The sequence below is a fragment of the Gopherus evgoodei genome, chromosome 21 (genome assembly GCF_007399415.2).
Source record: "Gopherus evgoodei ecotype Sinaloan lineage chromosome 21, rGopEvg1_v1.p, whole genome shotgun sequence".
Taxonomy (NCBI): domain Eukaryota; kingdom Metazoa; phylum Chordata; order Testudines; family Testudinidae; genus Gopherus; species Gopherus evgoodei.
In genome coordinates, this window is record NC_044342.1 from 9,175,401 (window position 1) to 9,193,920 (window position 18,520).

At 42.0% G+C, this 18,520-nt stretch overlaps 1 protein-coding gene across 1 annotated transcript; it reads left to right on the forward strand.

Moving 5' to 3' along the window:
- The first annotated feature begins 274 nt into the window (after positions 1-274).
- Positions 275-1,238, forward strand: LOC115637990 (olfactory receptor 1020-like). Its single transcript, XM_030539596.1, is given in 2 exon segments — positions 275-402; positions 404-1,238. Coding segments are annotated over 2 exon segments (963 nt in total).
- Positions 1,239-18,520: the final 17,282 nt, after the last annotated feature.

Consider the following 18,520-nt stretch of genomic DNA (forward strand, 5'->3'; position numbering starts at 1 on the left):
TTACATGCTCATCTATAGAATCGGCTTCTGGCTACTGATGGAGACAACATACAAGACAATAAGAAACTATTTTCTGATGTGGTGTGGAAATTGTTACATTCCTGTTTCCTTACAATATTTTAAAATGATCATTAACTTAGTCCTGGAAGACTGGGGTGGGGGACTGAGTTTGCTTCTTGGCCATTTTAAGATGAACTGGCTGAATATTGATTCTAATTATTCTGTTATATTTGTATATTGTTATTACTTTTCTTTATTGAGGTAGCTGCATTGAATGGAGGAAAGAAAGTGGGGAAATCAGACATTGATCAGAGAATTCATCCTCCTGGGATTGGGGAATATCCCTGAAGTGCAAGTTCTTCTCATCTTGCTGTTCCTAGTGACCTACATTGTGACTGTGGCGGAACATTCTCATCATTGTCCTAGTTACGGCTAATCAATGCCTTCATACCCCCATGTACTTCTTCCTGTGCAACTTGTCCTGCCTGGAGACCTGCTACAGTTCCACCATCCTTCCCAGGATGCTGGCCAGTCTCCTAACTGGGAACAGAACCATTTCTATTAGTGGCTGCATCACGCAACTTCATTTTTTTGGTTTCCTGGCAGCTACAGAATGTTACCTGCTAGCAGCGATGTCTTATGATCGGTATCTAGCAATATGCAAACCACTGCAATATGCCATCTGCATGAATGGTAGGAACTGCCTCTGGCTCGCGTCTGGGTCTTGGATCAGTGGATTTCTGGGCAGTACAATAATGACATCTTTGGTGTCAAAATTAACTTTCTGTGGCCCAAATGAAATTGACCATTTCTTTTGCGATTTCACCCCAATGATTAAACTCTCCTGCAGTGACAACAGCCTGACCACCCTGGTGACCCTGATTCTTTCTTCCATAGAAACTCTGATCCCATTTCTGTTAACCATGACATCCTATGCTTGCATCATGGTCACCATTCTAAGGATTCCTTCCATGAGCGGGAGGCAAAAGGCCTTTTCCACTTGCTCCTCTCACATCGCCATGGTAACAATTTTTTATGGCACTTTAATTATAGTCTATGTGATGCCAAAAAACAGTACACTGAGAGAGCTTAACAAAGTGTTTTCCGTATTCTACACTGTCCTGACTCCCCTGGCCAACCCCCTCATCTACAGCCTGAGAAACAGAGAGGTCAAGGAGGCCCTGAGAAAAGTTTGCTCTAAGTACCTTGCATTCACATGTTTTAATGCTTTGGAATAAATCAGTCTCGATTTATTAGCCAGGAGGCACTATTTAGAACACCTCTAGCTCTGGCCAACCCCCTTATCTACAGCCTGAGAAACAGGTCAAGGAGGCCCTTAGAAAAGCCCTCAGTAAATTCATTGGACCAAATTCTCGCCAGATCTCCACAGAAGACAATGGAACCTTGCTGGTTAAACCAGCTGATTGGCTGGTCCATGGTGATCACAAGACATCAGATGGGCTTTGTTAAATGAGAATTAATCCCTGTGTTTTAAATAGTCTGGTTGGGCTGCATCTAGGCTGTTCAACACTCAAACCATCTGGTCCCACCATAAGAGAATGTTAAGATGTACTGAGTTCTCAGACAGCTGCATCGACTTTAGGGCAGGTGTTTGCTTCTCTTTTCACATGTAGGGTACATGGAGTGGTCTGTGGGGGGCAGTGAGGGGTCTCGGGGTGAAAGGAGGCTAAATAATGAGCCCCACTATGTGGAGGATCTGAAACAGAGTAAATAAATCTGACGAAGATTGCGACAGACAGGATCCGTTCTAGGACTGAAGGTGCTAAAATATAAAACTCGATGAAAAGATCATTTACCTGATGGATGTCCATGGTGCTTGTCTATGTAGCATTTTAATATTTTGACTAATATTTCCATTATGATGAAACAAAAACAAAGACAAGTATATCACGTATGTGTTATCTGTCTGTCTTTCCTTTCAGTTCATGCAATTCTCATAATATCTGCAATTATGTGCATTAAATTTCAGACATCAGTTGTGGCAGCAGAGAAATCAAGACTGAAAAAGGTCAACAAGCAAAACAAAATGACACACTCAGCAGAAACATAAAATCTTCCTTCTATTCTTCACATTACAGTTCACCAGCTCAAGCCAGCATATACTTCAGCAAGCATTCAGCATGTGGCATGATGATCTAAATCAGTGGTTTTTAACCTGTGGACTCCTGGGTGTACACACACTATGCCTAAGATTTTCAACAGGGGTCACATCTCCATTTGACCATTTTAGGGGTGTGTAAATGAAAAAAAAGGTTGAAAACCACAGATCTAAATACAAGGCTCTTGCTTTGAGGTCGGGAAATGCAAGCATCAAATCCTTACTTAGCCAGATCTAGCTATTAGCAGGACAGTTATTGCAAGATGAGAGATCTCCTCACAGATATACTCACCCAGATGTTTGACGTAGGAATCACTTAGTGAAATTCTACAGCCTCGTAAGGCTCCTTTCTACTGTTAAAACTGACAGATGAAGTTGTGTCTTGGTTTTGACTTCAATGGGACCAAGGTCACATGCTTTGAATTTACTGCCCACTGGACAGAGCCTGGCCCAATGACCAAATCATGGGAGTGAAAGTTAGGAGAGTTGGAAACACATGCTGGATCTGACAGTTATGGAATAATTTGTTAATCCCATATCAGGTTGGCCTGGTTCTGCAATGGGGTTTTCTGCACAAATGTTTTTGATTCACTGCTTCCCAGTGGGGGTTAGGGCGAGTGGTCCAGGATGGTTTAGGTAAGATATAAAAACATACACCTAAGGTGCTTGGCTTTTGGGGAGAGGTCTTGGCATATGTTGAGGGGTGTGATGCCTGGACCCATCTCAATGTTGATTGGCCTAAGGGAGAGGAAAAATTGCCACCAGAAGGCCTGTCTGTACCTCCCAACACATGTTTGGGGTGGGATTTATGCCACAACCTTAGCACTGATTGGCCTGGGGGTCATGCCAAGAGGGGTGTGAAATGTTTTGGAAAAGTTTGTCTGAGTGCATGAAACAGTTTGACAGCTTGGGCTCACCTAAATTATTATTGTGGAATGGTTAACAGGGAGCAACAGAGGGTAATGGTGGAGAAGGGGCAGCTATACTGTATAATGGGCACTAAGGGCAGCAGAGGGTGGGGGTAGAGAAGGGGCGGCTATATTGTATAATGGACACTAGGGGGCAGCAGAGGGTGGGGGTGGGGAAGGGGCGGCTGTACTTTATAATGGGTTCTAAGGGCAACAGAGGGCGGGGGTGGGGAAGGGGCGGCTATACTGTATAATGGGCACTAGGGGGCAGCAGAGGGTGGGGTGGGGAAGGAGCGGCTATACTGTATAATGGGCACTAGGGGCACTAGAGGTAGCAGAAGGTGAGGTGGGAAGGGGCGGCTGTACTGCACTGGGACAAGTGGTAAGGGGTGGGGAGGAGAAGGCTGTACTCTTTAAGGGGATCTAGAAGCAGGAGAGAGAAGGAGAAAAACTAGCTAAAAGCTGTAGAAAGAAATTACAGATCCATACACCTCAACACATGTAGTCCTAGCCCCATCCATCTCCTCCAGAGCAGGATCGTCCTTGAAGCCATGATATGCAGACACCCATGTTTTGTCCCATGTGGCCCCATTCCCCAAGGTAGTATAAAACAAATAGGGAAATACAGTCTGGATGAAATTCCAGTGCACAACTGGTATGTAAAGAGCAGTTATCAATGCTGCACCATCAAATAGGGAGGACATGGCAAGGGACCCTCCGGGGATCTTTACAAGATCGGGACTATTCAGTCGTTTCATTTAAACCTCAGGTGAGGGAGTAGAGAAGATGCTTATAAAATCTGTGGATGACCCCAAGCTGTTGGAGGTAGCAGGGCTTTGGAGGACAGGATTAATATTCACATCGTCTTAAGCAATTGGAGAACTGCTCTGAAATCACTGAGGGGAAATTCAGTGAAGACTAGTGCAAATTAGGGCACTTAAGATGGTAAAATCAAATGCACGACTAGAAAATGGGGAATAACTGGCTAGGTAGTGGCATTGCAGTAAAGGAGCTGTGGGTTATCCTGGATCACGAACTGAATATGAGCCAAAAAAGTGATGCAACTGAAAAAAAGGCTAATATTATACTGGTGTGTATTAATAGGAACATCATCTGTAAGACATTGGATGTCATTGGGGGGTGAGGGATGGGAAAGGATCAGCCATCTCATTAACTTAAGTGCATTTAGGATCAGATTCTGATCTCAATTCAACCTGAATATGGATCTCTGAAGTCAAAGTCTTTTCTTCCTGTTTCCATCAGTCTAACTAAGGTCAGAATCCAGCCTGTATCAGTGACATTGTACATACTATTACATTTCCATTCCATCCACCCATTATAACATAGACAAATATCCTTCCAAGAATTAAAATCATGATTCATCACTATATTTCTTGTTCTCCCCACATAGTATTTTGTGAATTATTGGTTTGAAAAACAGCCCAATTATGAGAGGCACAAATAAGGATCAGTGGGGATTGTTGCTAGCAAAGCTTTGAATGCACAACATTCTTAACGTGTTTTAGATTTAGGTATGTCTGTGTGGTTAGCTGGGAAGAACAATTGTCTTATTTGTTTTGTAGTGAGAAATATAGACATAACCTTACTCATCCTTAAGAGCTGAAGCAAACAAACCAATTTCCTTCAGGGAAAGAGATGAAAACAAGAAGATGCTTTCAGAGAAGCATCCCACACAAAATGGTAGCTTCTAGGAAGCTGACATATGTAGTATGCCAATGTCCAAATGCAATAATGATATAGACTATGGATAAAATGTTCAAAACGCCAAAGTGATTTATGTGCTTATGTCCTATTGTAAATCAATGGGATGTAGGCGATATGCAAGTGTGTCTTTTCTAAAGCCCTACCAGCCCTGCTGTTGACCTAGGAATGCCTAGCTTCTTTAGATGCCCCCCCACCCCGTGGTGTTATGTATATTACCCTGATTCCCCTTACATTACTGCCCATGATTGCTAGAGGAATCCTTAGGACCTGCTGCAGTGCTTTCGATCTTCTATTTTACAGGCCTTTGAGCCTCTCAAAACCGTCCTGTAGGCTCAGTAGGAGATCAACCCAAAATCATCAAAGTTATTAACTTCAGCATTGTCCGTTAAGGCCCGAATTTGTGGAAAGGTGGCTTATCTTTTCCTTCCTGCTTGTGTTTTTTTTTTTCAGACAGTTGCCTGTTGCGTTAACCCCATAGTGTCATACAGAAAACAGTCTCAGTAACCAGGAACATACAACATTACTACATTATTACAGAACAGTATCCATGCTCTGGTTGCACAACAGTTTCTTGGGATGCAGGGATCATTTAGTGAGACTCTCTGGCCTGTTTAATATGGGAGGTTAGATTAGATGCTCATAGTCGTTCCTCTAGCTCTTAAATATATGGATCTATGAACAAATGAAAACTGCAGACACAGATGGCTTTGATTTCAGTGGTTTCTTAAGAGTGAACCAAAATGGCCAGGCCTATGACAGGGAACAAGACCTCGAGTGACTCAGAAACACACCTCAGGGTATCACCTTTTAGTGTAACCTAAAATGAGTTAGCTCAATGTCACCAAATTCTCACAAAAGCCACAAATCTTTTGAGAGATTTCCTCAAAGCCTCCTTGACCTCTTTGTTTCTCAGGCTGTAGATGAGCGGGTTGACCATTAGAGTCAGGACTGTGTAGAAGAGAGAGAACATTTTGTTCAGGTTTCTCAGTGTATGTGTTTTTGGTACGACATACACCATGATTAGGGTCCCGTAGAAGGTTGTAACAACAATCAGGTGAGAGGATCAGGTGGAAAATGCCCTTTGCTTCCCAGTAGTGGATGGGATTCTTATGATACTGGCTATGATATAGATATAGGATGTCAGGGTTAATAGAAATAGAGGAAAGATATCTATGGAAGCAAAACAGAAAGCAACAAGTTCTATCAAGTAGGTATCATCACAGGACAGTTGGACCACTGGGGTGAAGTCACAAAAGAAATGGTCAATTTTACTGGGGCCACAAAAAGTTAATTGTGACATCAAACATATTCATATGGTGACAACCACAAAGGCAATGATACAAGACTCTGCTGCTAACTGGAGGCAAAACTTGCTATTCATAACAGTTCCATAATGCAGTGGTTTACATATTGCTAAATACCGATCATAAGACAACACAGATAAAAGGTAACATTCTGCAGCTGCCAGGACACTAAAGAAATAATACTGTACAAAAACAACCACTAAGAGAAATGGTTCTGTCACCTGTCAGTAGAATGGCCAGCTCCCTGGGCAGGATGGTGGAGGTGTAGCAGGTCTCCAAGCAGGCCAAGTTCCCCAGGAAGAAATACATGGGGGTATGAAGGTGCTGATGAGCCAGAACTAATGGTGAAATGAGAATGTTCCCAGCCAGAGTCACAATGTAGATCAATAGAAAGAGCAGGAAGAGAAAGTTCTTCAGGTCAGAGAGTTTTCCAAATCCCAGGAGGATGAATTCCTTGATGCCCATTTCATTTCCTAGTTCCTTGTCTGTCATGGGTTCTACCTCTGGAGGAGAAAACAAACTGAACTGGCAGTTGAAGAACATCAGGGTACTTTTCAATATACTCCATCTATTTCATCGCACAAATGATTAATCCCTCATTTCCCCTTGTGGTGGTGTGTCCATATCGCTTATGCATTATCTGACCTTTTGCTTTGGATCATGCATATTCTGTTTCCTCACTTTCTCCAAGAAGAGATCAAACAAATTCTCTACTGATCCATACCCCTGACAGCACTCTGACAGTTTCATTTTTTTAAATTCCAGTGGTACCTTAAACTCCTAATATTTTACAGAGTAAACAATCTCCTAGGCTGATATTTCACTTCTGATCATGTTTGGGTTTTGTTTTCTTTTTTATTGTTTCAGGAGATAGACATTTACCATTATATACTAATAACCCTTAATGTCATCCATTTTTTAAAGAAGGATTGGACCCAATCCTTCTAAGCTATTGAGTTGACCTCTCGATCCTGATCTCTTTCTTTATCTTTCTATCTCTCCCTTTTAATACACTGATTTCTCTCTTCACCATTTGTGATGTGTTGATCATAATTATACTTAGACATTACGAAACGGAACATGAGAACTATCATATGAAAGAAGATTGGAGGAGTGTTTTGAACTGTATCCCATCTCTCACAATGTCAACAGACATTTTCTCTCAAGGAAATACTCTTTTTCAGTTGAAAAAAAGTTAAAACCTCAAGACATTTTTTAAAAAAATATTTTTTGTCATTTATTTTTGCTTTGGGCAATGAGTTGGTTGAAAATTACTTAACATTTTTCACCTTCAAACCAAAACTTTTCTGTTTTTGCCTGAAAATGTTTTCTCTTATTTTGTGTTTTTGTTGTTCCAAGTAAAAATGAAAGACTTTTGCAGGAAAGCAGATTCTTTTGGAGAAAGCTCAGTTTTCTGTTCTAGAAAACTTTGAATGTAAAACTTTGGACCAGCCTTAATGTCAACACAAGACCTGGATTTTGATTTAAATCATCAGAATATGCCCAAGTACATTCGATCGTCTATAGTTTCATAAGAGAAATAAATCCTTTCGTTTCAGGGTTTAAAGTGATGAATATCTGTTTGGGATAATGAAGAAATGTGTTATATAATTCCTCTGCTTCCTCAGGAGCATTTGATACTGACCACTATCAAACAGTCTGACCCTGAAGCTCATAAGATATATCTGCACTGCATTGTAAACCTGGGTGTGCAGGACCTGGGCTTGTGGACTCAGTGTTTCCATGCCTGCACTTGAGCATCCAGACTGCATTGCTTACAATGCCTGGACATGAAATCAAGTGCAGTCTGGATATACAAGCATAGGACTTCCCGGAAGCCACTCCTCTTTGAACTAGAGTAGATCTTTTAGAAAACCCAGACAAATTTATGTTATTTCCTGCATTTTGCCTTTACAGTAACTCCTCACTGAACATTGTAGTTATGTTCCTGAAAAATGCTACTTTAAGTGAAACAATGTTAAGTAAATCCAACTTCCCCGTAAGAATTAATGTAAATGGGGGAGAGAGGGGGTTTAGGTTCCAGGGCCATTTTTTTTCGCCAGACAAAAGACTATATATATACACACAGAGTATAAGTTTTGAACAAACAATTGAATACTGTACACAGAAATGATGATTGTAAAGCTTGGTTGAGGTGGGGAAGTCAGAGGGTGGAAGAGGGTGGGATATTTCCCAGGGAATGCCTTACTGCTAAATGATGAACTAGCACTTGGCTGAGCCCTCAAGGGTTAACATGTTGTTAGTGTAACCTCACACTCTACAAGGTAACACGATGGAATGAGGGGAGACAGCATGGCAGAGAGAGGCAGAGACACACACCATGTGTGTGAGACAGACATGCCTTGCCCCTTGAAGTACGCTGACCCCACTCTAAGTATACTGCACTTTTAAGTAGAGCAGTACACTGAAAAAGCAGGTGCTGCCAGCAAGTTCCCTGTGTCCTGAGCCCTGTTGTGTTGGTGTCCCCCCTCACTCTGTGAAGATAAGGTACAGGAGCAGGGGGCAGGTGTGGGGGGAGGAGGACACCCTGACATTAGCACCCCCCTTCGTCCCCAGGCAGGAGGCCTCCGGCAGCAGCTCCAAGGCAGAGGGCGGGAACAGCACACAGCTGTGTGGGGAGGGAAAGCTGAACTGCCCTGCAATTAATAGCCTGCTGGATGGATGCCACACAGGGAACTTAGGGGAGCGGGGAGCTGATGGGGGGCTGACAGTCCACCCTGGATCCAAACCCCCATCAGCTAGCTCCAACAAGCTGCTCTTTTTGTAAGTCTTGGACAAACCAGGCAGTTGCCAAACAAGGTATAAAGGAGCATTGCACAACTTTAAACGATCATGTTCACTAATTGATCAGCAATGTAACAATAAAACAACGTTAACCAGGACAACGTTAAGTGAGGAGTTACTGTATCTTTTTTTTTCTTTTTACTCTAGACATTCAGGCTTGTGTCTCCATCCCACGGTCAAGATATCCAGAAGGGACCAGAGGTTTTGGGTGTTCTGCCTGAAATATGTTAAGGGCACCTGGTTTTCAGAATGTGCATTTTCAGTTTGTCTCAGTTCAGTCTCCTTAATACTTACGTACCACAGAATGGTTAGACAGTTTTCAAATTCTTGGTCACTGCCCTGAGAGTGTGAATGCAAGCAGAAATGAGTTACTCCTGATTCACATCGATTTCAATGAGAGAACCTCACATATTGATTTAAATGGGATTGCACCCAGTCTGCTATTATAGCTAGAGTTTGTAGCTCAGTTTTCTGGATTTAAAAAAATATTTTAACTCTGCAGGGAGTCTATAGTGATGACAGAAATAAAGACAGAAAGACAGAGGAAAGAGGGGAGCAGAGAGGTGTATGGAAATGGTTAGATAGATAGATAGATAGATAGATAGATAGATAGATAGATAGATAGATAGATAGATAGATAGATAGATAGATGGGGAAAGAAAGAAAGAAAGAAAGAAAGAAAGAAAGAAAGAAAGAAAGAAAGAAAGAAAGAAAGAAAGATCCCCATACATATCTTTTCTATCTATCTAGCTAGCTAGCTAGCTAGCTCTGAACCCTTCTGTATTTTTTACTGACCTGCTTGACATGTGTATCGTCTTTTAATTCAATTTCATATAATAATGGACTTATTCCTCATTTTAGTCTGGTCCATAAAATTATTCATGTCAGGCAATTATTCACATTCATCAACACTCACAGTGATTCCGGAGAAGAAGCAGCATGATAAGCGTTGGTGAGACCCCATCTGGAATACTGTGTGCAGTTCTGGTGTCCCATGTTCAAGAAGGATGAATTCAAACTGGAACAGGTTCAGAGACGGGCTACAAGGATGATCCGAGGAATGGAAAAACTGCCTTATGAAAGGAGACTCAAAGAGCTTGGCTTGTTTAGCCTGGCCAAAAGAAGGCTGCGGGGGGATATGCTTGCTCTATATAAATATATCAGGGGGTTAACGTTAGGGAGGGAGAGGAATTATTTAAGTTTAGTACTAATGTAGGCACGAGGACGAATGGGTATAAACTGGATATTAGGAAGTTTAGATTTGAAATTAGACCAAGGTTTCTAACCATTAGGGGAGTGAAGTTCTGGAACAGCCTTCTGAGGGAAGTAGTGGGGGCAAAAGACTTTCCTGGCTTTAAGACAAAGCTTGATAAGTATATGGAGGGGATGTTATGATAGGATTGTTAATTTGGGCAATTGATCTTGGATTACCACCAGATAGGTCTGCTCAATGGTCTGCGGGGAGATGTTGGATGGAATGGGAACTGAGTTACTGCAGAGAATCCCTTCTTGGGTGCTGGCTGGTGACTCTTGCCCACATGCTCAGGGTTTAGCTGATCACCATATTTGGGGTCGGGAAGGAATTTTCCTCCAGGGCGGATTGGCAGGGGCCCTGGAGGTTTTTCGCCTTCCCCTGCAGCGTGGGGCACAGGTCGCTTGCTGGTGGTTTCTCTGCAGCTTGAGGTCTTCAAACCAATTTTGAGGATTTCAATAACTCGGTCCTGGGATAGGGGTTGTTATAAAATTGGATGGGTGGGGTTCTGTGGCCTGCCTTGTGCAGGAGGTCAGACTAGATGATCAGATTGGTCCCTTCTGACCTATGAGTCTATGAGTCTATGATAAGACATAGCTTTGACACAACACATTGAATATTCCTAGCCTGTTAAAGACCATTCCTGGCCTATTAAAGACCATTCTTCCCCACCACCCCAGTGAATAAAGACTTATCTCACATTTGCTGCTTCAAAATCCCATGATTTAATTGAAACAGAAATGATGGAAATGTTTTACCTTTAAATCTGTTATACCCAAGTCTGATTTTCAGATACCGTCCCTTTCCCCAGTGATTCAGAAATCAGGATACTGGTTCTGCAGTTTATCTTCTTCCATCATCTGCTTCATGTTCTTCAAAAGTGCCAGGAAAGAGATCTACTACTAGTGTTCCTTACAGTGCTATTTGCCTCATGCCCAGTTCCTTCAAGAGAGACCCTCTCCAGATTTCTCTTTTATACCTTCTGTGGGAAGATGACATCTCCCTTGATGCTTACCTTGATTAATGAGAAGGAAAACTCAACAACACACTAGTGCTGTAGATGGTACAAACATTAGAGGGAATGGAGACAAACTGCTACCCTCCGAGGAAATGGCCTTCCTTACTACATGCATGTGATGAGGTCCCTGGTCACCTCCAATTATGGTGCTACAGTCCAAGAAAAGACACTTACAAAAAAACTATTGCACATTTTCCCACCCAATTGCTATTTAGGAGACTCTTTAAAAACAAAACAAAACAGAGTGAGGTCCCTTACCCATGTCTTCAGGTTGGACAGAGAAAGGGAGGTACCTGGTCATGTACTCAGTGTAAGATATCAGATAATGGTTGGGATTTTCCAGCATGCTGCTGACTTTCAAATGGACTTCTGTTCTTAAATCATGTAGACACTTCTGAAAAGCTCACATACTGTATTCTCTGTTCTGCCTTGAGAAGGATGAGAAGGACATTCAGGCTGAAAGTTTTGAAGGGGCCTCAGTGACATGGGCCCTGCATTGCCAATGACTTTTGATGGCATTTCAGTGTCTACCTCCCTTAGGGACATTTCAGACACCCAGCCTCAGGTCCCAGACTTCTATGGAGACACAAATGTCTACACATATCTTAGTGACTTCACATTTTTCATTATCTATGCTCTAATATGCCCATCAATGTGGCATCTGGGAGTGTCACTCACATTCATGGACTTATTCTTCCAGTGTCCAAGTGTGCTAGAGGACTATTATTATGCACAGGGGAAACTGAGGCAAGGGGGGATTAAACAGCATCTCAGAGTCACACAGTGAATGTGTGAGAGAGCCAAGTAGAGTCTCAGACTTGCAGACTTTAAGGTCAGAAGGAGTCATAATGATCATCTAGTCCAGTGGTTCTCAACCTTCTGTACTGATGAGCCTTTTCACATAGCAAGCCTCTGAGTGCGACATTCCCTTATAAATTAAAAACACTTTTTAATATATTTAACACCATTATAAATGCTGGAGGGAAAGTGGGGTTTGGGGTGGAGGCTTGCAGCTTCTGACCCCTCCATGTAATAACCTCCGTGACCCCCTGAGGGGTCCTGATCCCCAGTTTGAGAACCCCTGATCCAGTCTGACCTCCTGCACTTCACAGACCAGAGAAGATTAGCTGCCCGCTCCTGCAAGAGGCCCATAACCTCTGGCTGAGTAACTGAAGTCCTCAAATCATGATTTAAAGACTTCAAAGTTACACAGAATCCACCATTTACTCCAGTTAAAGCCAGCAAGTGACTATGCGGCTGTAGAGGAAGGTGGTTAAAAAAAACAAAACAAAAACCCCCAAATTAAAGCAGGGTCTCTGTCAATCTGACCTGGGGAAAATTCCTTTCGAACCCCAAATATGGTGGGCAATTAGACCCTGAGCATGTCGGCAAGACCCATCAGTCAGACACCTGGATAAGAATTTTCAGTAGTAACTCACAGACTACGACAGAAAAAATAAGTTATCTTCTCAAAGAAAGAGATTGGGTTAGTCTGCCATGACCTACCTTTAGTAAAATCATAGTGTATTTGATTCCATTTACAGTTTACTTCTATGACTTTCATTACCCTGTTTTTCAAAATTTGTTCTAAGAGCTTGCAAACAATTGAGTTCAAACTAACAGGCCTGTAGATCCTGAATTATTTCTTCCCCTTTTCTTATACAGTTTCTATATTTGCAGTTCTCCAGTCATATGGTAAAACGCCTGAGTATCTCAAGTTCCACTGTCTTGATTTAAGCTCAGAACCATTCACCCTACATTTTGCACTCTGATTTTATCTGAGTTCACAGTATGGTGGTGTGTGGACATGGATGGCATCTAGCTGGTTTCCTATGTGCTTTTAAGCTCGCTAAAGAACTGCCTTGACCAAGGTGGGTCTTTCTATCTGCATCCAGTGGGGAAAAGTTGTAAGCTGCCTTCTCTGCTTTGTCATATCTCTTACCTCTAGACTGGCCAAGTGCAGTATATTTTAGGGTGCTAAGAGCCCCTCGGTGCCAACTGACAGAGGAACCAATGTATGGTGACTCAAATTACACCTGACACACTCACTACACCTAACACTCTGCTGTCATTATTACCCATTCGCATAACACAAGACCCAGAGATCACCCAGGGGATGTTGTGAAGGCCAAAATTTTAACTGGGATTAGATAAATTGATGGAGGATAAATCCATCAATGGCTACACCATGCTCTTTGTGTCCCTAGCCTCCAACTGCCAGAAACTGGGATGTGTCACTAGATAATTACCCTGTTCTATTAATTCCCTACATAATAAGAACGTAAGAACATAAGAACAACCGTACTGGGTCAGACCAATGGTCCATCTAGCCCAGTATCCTGTCTACACAACATTTTACTAGCCCAGCACAATGCATATTAATAAAAATAATATCAATGACATCTAATTTGCTTTCAAGCCTGAAATTACATCAGTCTAAACTAATATTTTGATAGACCTTCCAATCAAAACATCCAGAGTGAAAGCACTGAATTCTACATTGGTATATGAGAGCCTTATTCTCTCCTTCCTCTGCAAAGGGGGAAATTCCAGACTGGATATTTCTCATCTCCAATGGCAGTGGTAATATTTTTGCATCTACTTTACAGTCACATTTTAAAAAGCCCAAGTGACATAGGAACCTTAGTACTGTTGACCGTCAATAAGACTTATGCTAAAGTCGAGATCTTTAAAGGGATTGAGGTATTTTAAAGGTATTTGAAATCAGTAGATGTTGGGCATGTAGGTGCTTTTGAAAACCCCACAGGCACCTAAATACCCTTAAAATGTGTCTCTAAGTGCCTAAGTCATTTTTGAAAATGGAATTTAGGATGTTAAGATGCTTAGTTGCTTTTGAAAATTTTACCCCTAATTCTTATTTAATTTCCATAGCAGTAGCCAGCCTAAATCCTTCGGGGACACTTTGAGAATCTCGTTTTATGGCTATAATGGAATTTTCTCTGCATCTTAATAATTATAAATGATTGTGTAAAAAGCAATCACTATTAAAATACCCTCCCCCCAAACATTTACAATAAAAGCCTAGCGATGAAACTAGCAAAATTTCTCTTAAAAAAAAACACAAAACTCTAAAGGCCTATAGAATTCAATAGAGAATAAAATCATTGCTTTAAAATTGTTAAACCAACCTAAGTAATATAAACCTCTGCTAGGCTGGTTTAAAAATTACTCAGAGAAGTTATCACTGTCTATTCAGTATTTTTAGCATTATCCCATTAGAAGAAGAAAATAAGATAATTAGTAAAACACGTACATAGATACTGATTTAAAAAAAAATCATGATTACATTCAAGACATCACTTACTATGCACTTGACTTTAATCATGTGCTTAAGTTCCACTGGAGTTAATGGGTGAAATCTTAGCAAAACTCCTCTTGATTTAAATAGTCACTGAATTTGCTTAAAAAGGACTTAAACAGAACATATTTCAAGTTAAGCACATTCTGAAAGTCTGTCCTTGGTGTTTCTGGTCTCCCTCCTGGAGTGACCGCATGGGGCCAGGCTCTGGAAGTCTCAATGAGCTCCGATCGCAGCGGGGTCCTCACAGGCAGTTCCAGGCAGGCGGGGCACTCACTTAAGCTCCTCACCTGTGCTATAGGAGCACAAGTCCCATGGACTCCTGCCCTCCATTTTAACACGTTACTTTTTTTTTAATTTTGTGTGTTTTTTAATATTTATATTTTTTACCCTTTTAAATATCTTTTACTTGTATTTCTTGTTTTATTTTATTGTTGTTTATATATATTTTAAGTTTTATTTTATTTTATTTCCCTTTTATGGTTTTTCATGTATTTAACAATTTTTTTTTCAGTTTTTATTATTTTACTTCTTAAGTCTGTTAACAGTTTTGTATTTTATTTATTACTATTTTACATTTATTTGCACTTTCTATCAATGTATTATTTTTTCTATTTTTTATTCTACTTTATGTGAATCGTATACTCTGTTGTCCACTCCTTTGTGCTCCTATCTTCTCTCTCCAGTGAGGATCTTCGGCTAGGCCCCTCACCCCGCCATGGTAGTCATGCGCAGCCCCAGCCCAAGTCTCTTTGTCCCCTGACTTCAGCCAGACCCCCACCACTCCAGGCCATGGGTGCTGAAGCGCACCCCCAGGCTTGAAGTGGTTCCATCCAATATAGTTTGGTTCAATGGCTCTCAGCACCCCACTATAAAAATTGTTCCAGCACCTCTGTTCCAGCTGGGTCCCTTGTCCCAGGAGTCATCTGACTGGTGTAAGGGCCAAAAAGGGCTGCTGGGTTTTACAGTTCAGTCAACATAACCAACAAAGCATGTAAGCCTCTGTGAAGACATAGTAGCCACTAAGGGAGTTAGGCACCAATCTTTAAAGCATAAAGTGCTATAGAAAGTTAACAGCACTCCTATGTTTACCCCCCCCTTAAAACTTCAAATTTAAATTGATGTGACATTTAACATAACTTGTGAGTAAATATCACTCAAAGTCAATAGGTGACCTTGGAATGACACCGGGGTAGCCTGAGATCAGTGTCCACTGATCAGTACTATCTGCTTGTGCAGCTAACACCAGAGCTTCAAGAAAGGAGCAGCAGTAGCAGCATTAACAACACTGCAAGCCACTAGGTGAGGTGCAACATGGGATATTGGGAAATCTCTGCTCTCATTATGACTGTCAGAGTGCCACCCACTCCCAGGGATTATTGGTGTTCAGAGGGCAGGGTGTATGTTTTTCAGAGGAAAGGGTATAATCCAGCAGACAGGGCACTGTTTCAGAAATGAACCAATATATATGGGTCTTGTCATAAACAGATAGCTAAGGGTTAATGTTCTTTTACCTGTAAAGGGTTAACAAAGGGAACCAAACACCTGACCAGAGGACCAATCAGAAAACAAGATTTTTCAAATGTCCAGGGAGGGAAGTTTTGGGTGGGTGTTCTTTGTCTTGGTTTGGTGGCCCTCTCAGCTCTGAGAGTGATCTCTCTATCTCCAGGCTTTCTAATCTTCTGTTTCCAAGTCGTAAGTACAAGGATAGTAGGACAATAGGTTTATATTGTTTTTTTTGTATTTACATGTGTGTAGTTGCTGGAATGTTTTAAATTGTATTCTTTCTGGATAAGGCTGTTTATTCATTTTTTTCTTTTAAGCAATTGACCCTGTATATTGTCACCTTGATACAGAAACCATTTTTATGTCTTTTTCTTTCTTTTTATATAAAGCTTTCTTTTTAAGACCTGTTTGAGTTTTTTCACTGGTTAATGCTAAGAAATGAAGGGAGGGGGAAAATCTCTTTGTGTTAGATTTACTAAGCCTGATTTTGCATACTCTCTGGGTGAGAGGAGAGAGAGATTTGATCTCTCGGTACTTGTGTTTCAAGAGCTTGAAGCAGGGAATATCCTAGAGTACCCAGGGCAGGGAAATCTGGGAGGAGGTAAAGAGGGGGAAGGGAAGTGGGTTATTTCCCTTTGTGGTGAGACTCAGGGCATCTGAGTCTTGGGGTCCCCAGGGAAGGTTTTGGGGAGACCAGAATGAGCCAAACACTGGAATTTTCTGGCTGGTGGCAGTGATATCAGATCCAAGCTGGTAATTAAGTTTGGAGGGTTCATGCTAGCTTCTCATGTTCTGAACTCTAAGGTTCATATCTGAGTAGGAAAGTTATGACATGAGTGGCAGCGGTGTGGAAAGATAAGAATCCAAAAGCCAGTAGGAATATTATTTTCATTTTCTCTGCTAGGGCTTTTAAGCAGAGAGAAAAAGTTTGGTTTTAAAAGGAGCCAGAGAGATTTTTTTTCTGTTCTCTCATTGCAGTTTGGCTTGCATATTAAGCAAGGAACTATTAAGGTTGACAAAGGGTCTTTTGTTAAACTATAGCACTCTAATTGAGAGTCAAATACCCAGCACAACACGCATGCAAATAAAGTGGTTTTTCTGGTTTACTTTACATTTAAAAGATTAGCTAGAGGAAGAAAAAAAAAGGCACTGTTGCTAGGCAAAACCCAGGAGACAACAGAGAGCCAGCAGTTCAAACAATAAATACCAGAGGGCACCCCCAACACAAGAAAACAGGAACTATGACTTCCAAGGCAAAAATAGAGGCAGAGGCGCAAATCAAAAAAGCAGACCACAGGAGACAAATGGAAAAAAAGAGAAAAAGAGGTGGAGCTGAAAGAAAGGGAAGAAGACATCAAACTGGCGGCCTACAAAAGAGAGCAAGCAGCCAAAGAGGAAACCTACAAAAGAGAGCAAGCAGCCAAAGAGGAAACCTACAAAAGAGAGCAAGCAGCCAAAGATCCAGCCCACCAATGAGAGAGGAAGAAACACCAACAAGAAATGGAAAAACAACAAAAACAGAGTGAAGAGAGGGAAAAAGAGAGAAAGCATGAAATGGACTTGGCGCGGGCCAGGCAGGATGCTCCCACCAGTCCTAACAACCCTGCGCCAATGATTGTTCCACATCACAAGAAATTTCCCACCTACAAGGCAGGTGATGACACTGAGGCCTTCTTAGGAAATTTTGAAAGGGCCTGTCTTGGGTACAGCATCCCTGAAGACCAGTACATGGTAGAGCTGAGGTCACAGCTTAGTGGACCCTTAGCAGAGGTGGCAGCTGAAATGCCAAAGGACAGAATGAATGATTATAAACTGTTTCAAAACAAGGCCAGATTCAGAATGGGGATAACCCCGGATCATGCCCGTCGGCGTTTCAGAACCCAAAAGTGGAAACCAGATGTGTCATTTCCCAGACACGCCTACTACGTTGGGAAAAATTATAAGGCCTGGATATCAGGAAACAATGTTAAATCCTTGGATGAACTGCACCTCCTCATACAAATGGAGCCGTTCTTGGATGGTGTTCCTGAGGACATAACACGGTACATACAAGATGGAAAACCCAAAAATCTCACCGAGGCGGGGGAGATTGGAGCCAAATGGATGGAAGTGGCAAAAAGCAAGAAAGCTACTGTCAAGGGGAATGAATACCCCAGGGGGCACACCGACAATAAACCCTACAACCGAGGGCAACCCAAGACCCCACTTACAACCCAAGAAAAGCCACAGACACCCTATTCTTCCACCTCACCAGTCTCCAGTAACTCACCTCAACCCAGTGATCAGTCAGCTGGAAGATGCTTTAAGTGTAATGAACTGTGACATATAAAGGCCAGCTGCCCAAAGAACCCCAACCGGGTGCAGTCATTACACCACCATCACCCAAAAGATCCCCGGGCCCAGATGCCTCTCAAATACCCTTGAAGCAAAGGGAAAATTTGAGAGTGGGCGGAAAGAAGGTTACTGCGTGGAGAGACACGGGGGCACAAGTGTCAGCTATCCACCAATCCTTCGTCGACCCCAAATTCATCAACCCAGAGGCCCAAGTGACAACTTACCCCTTC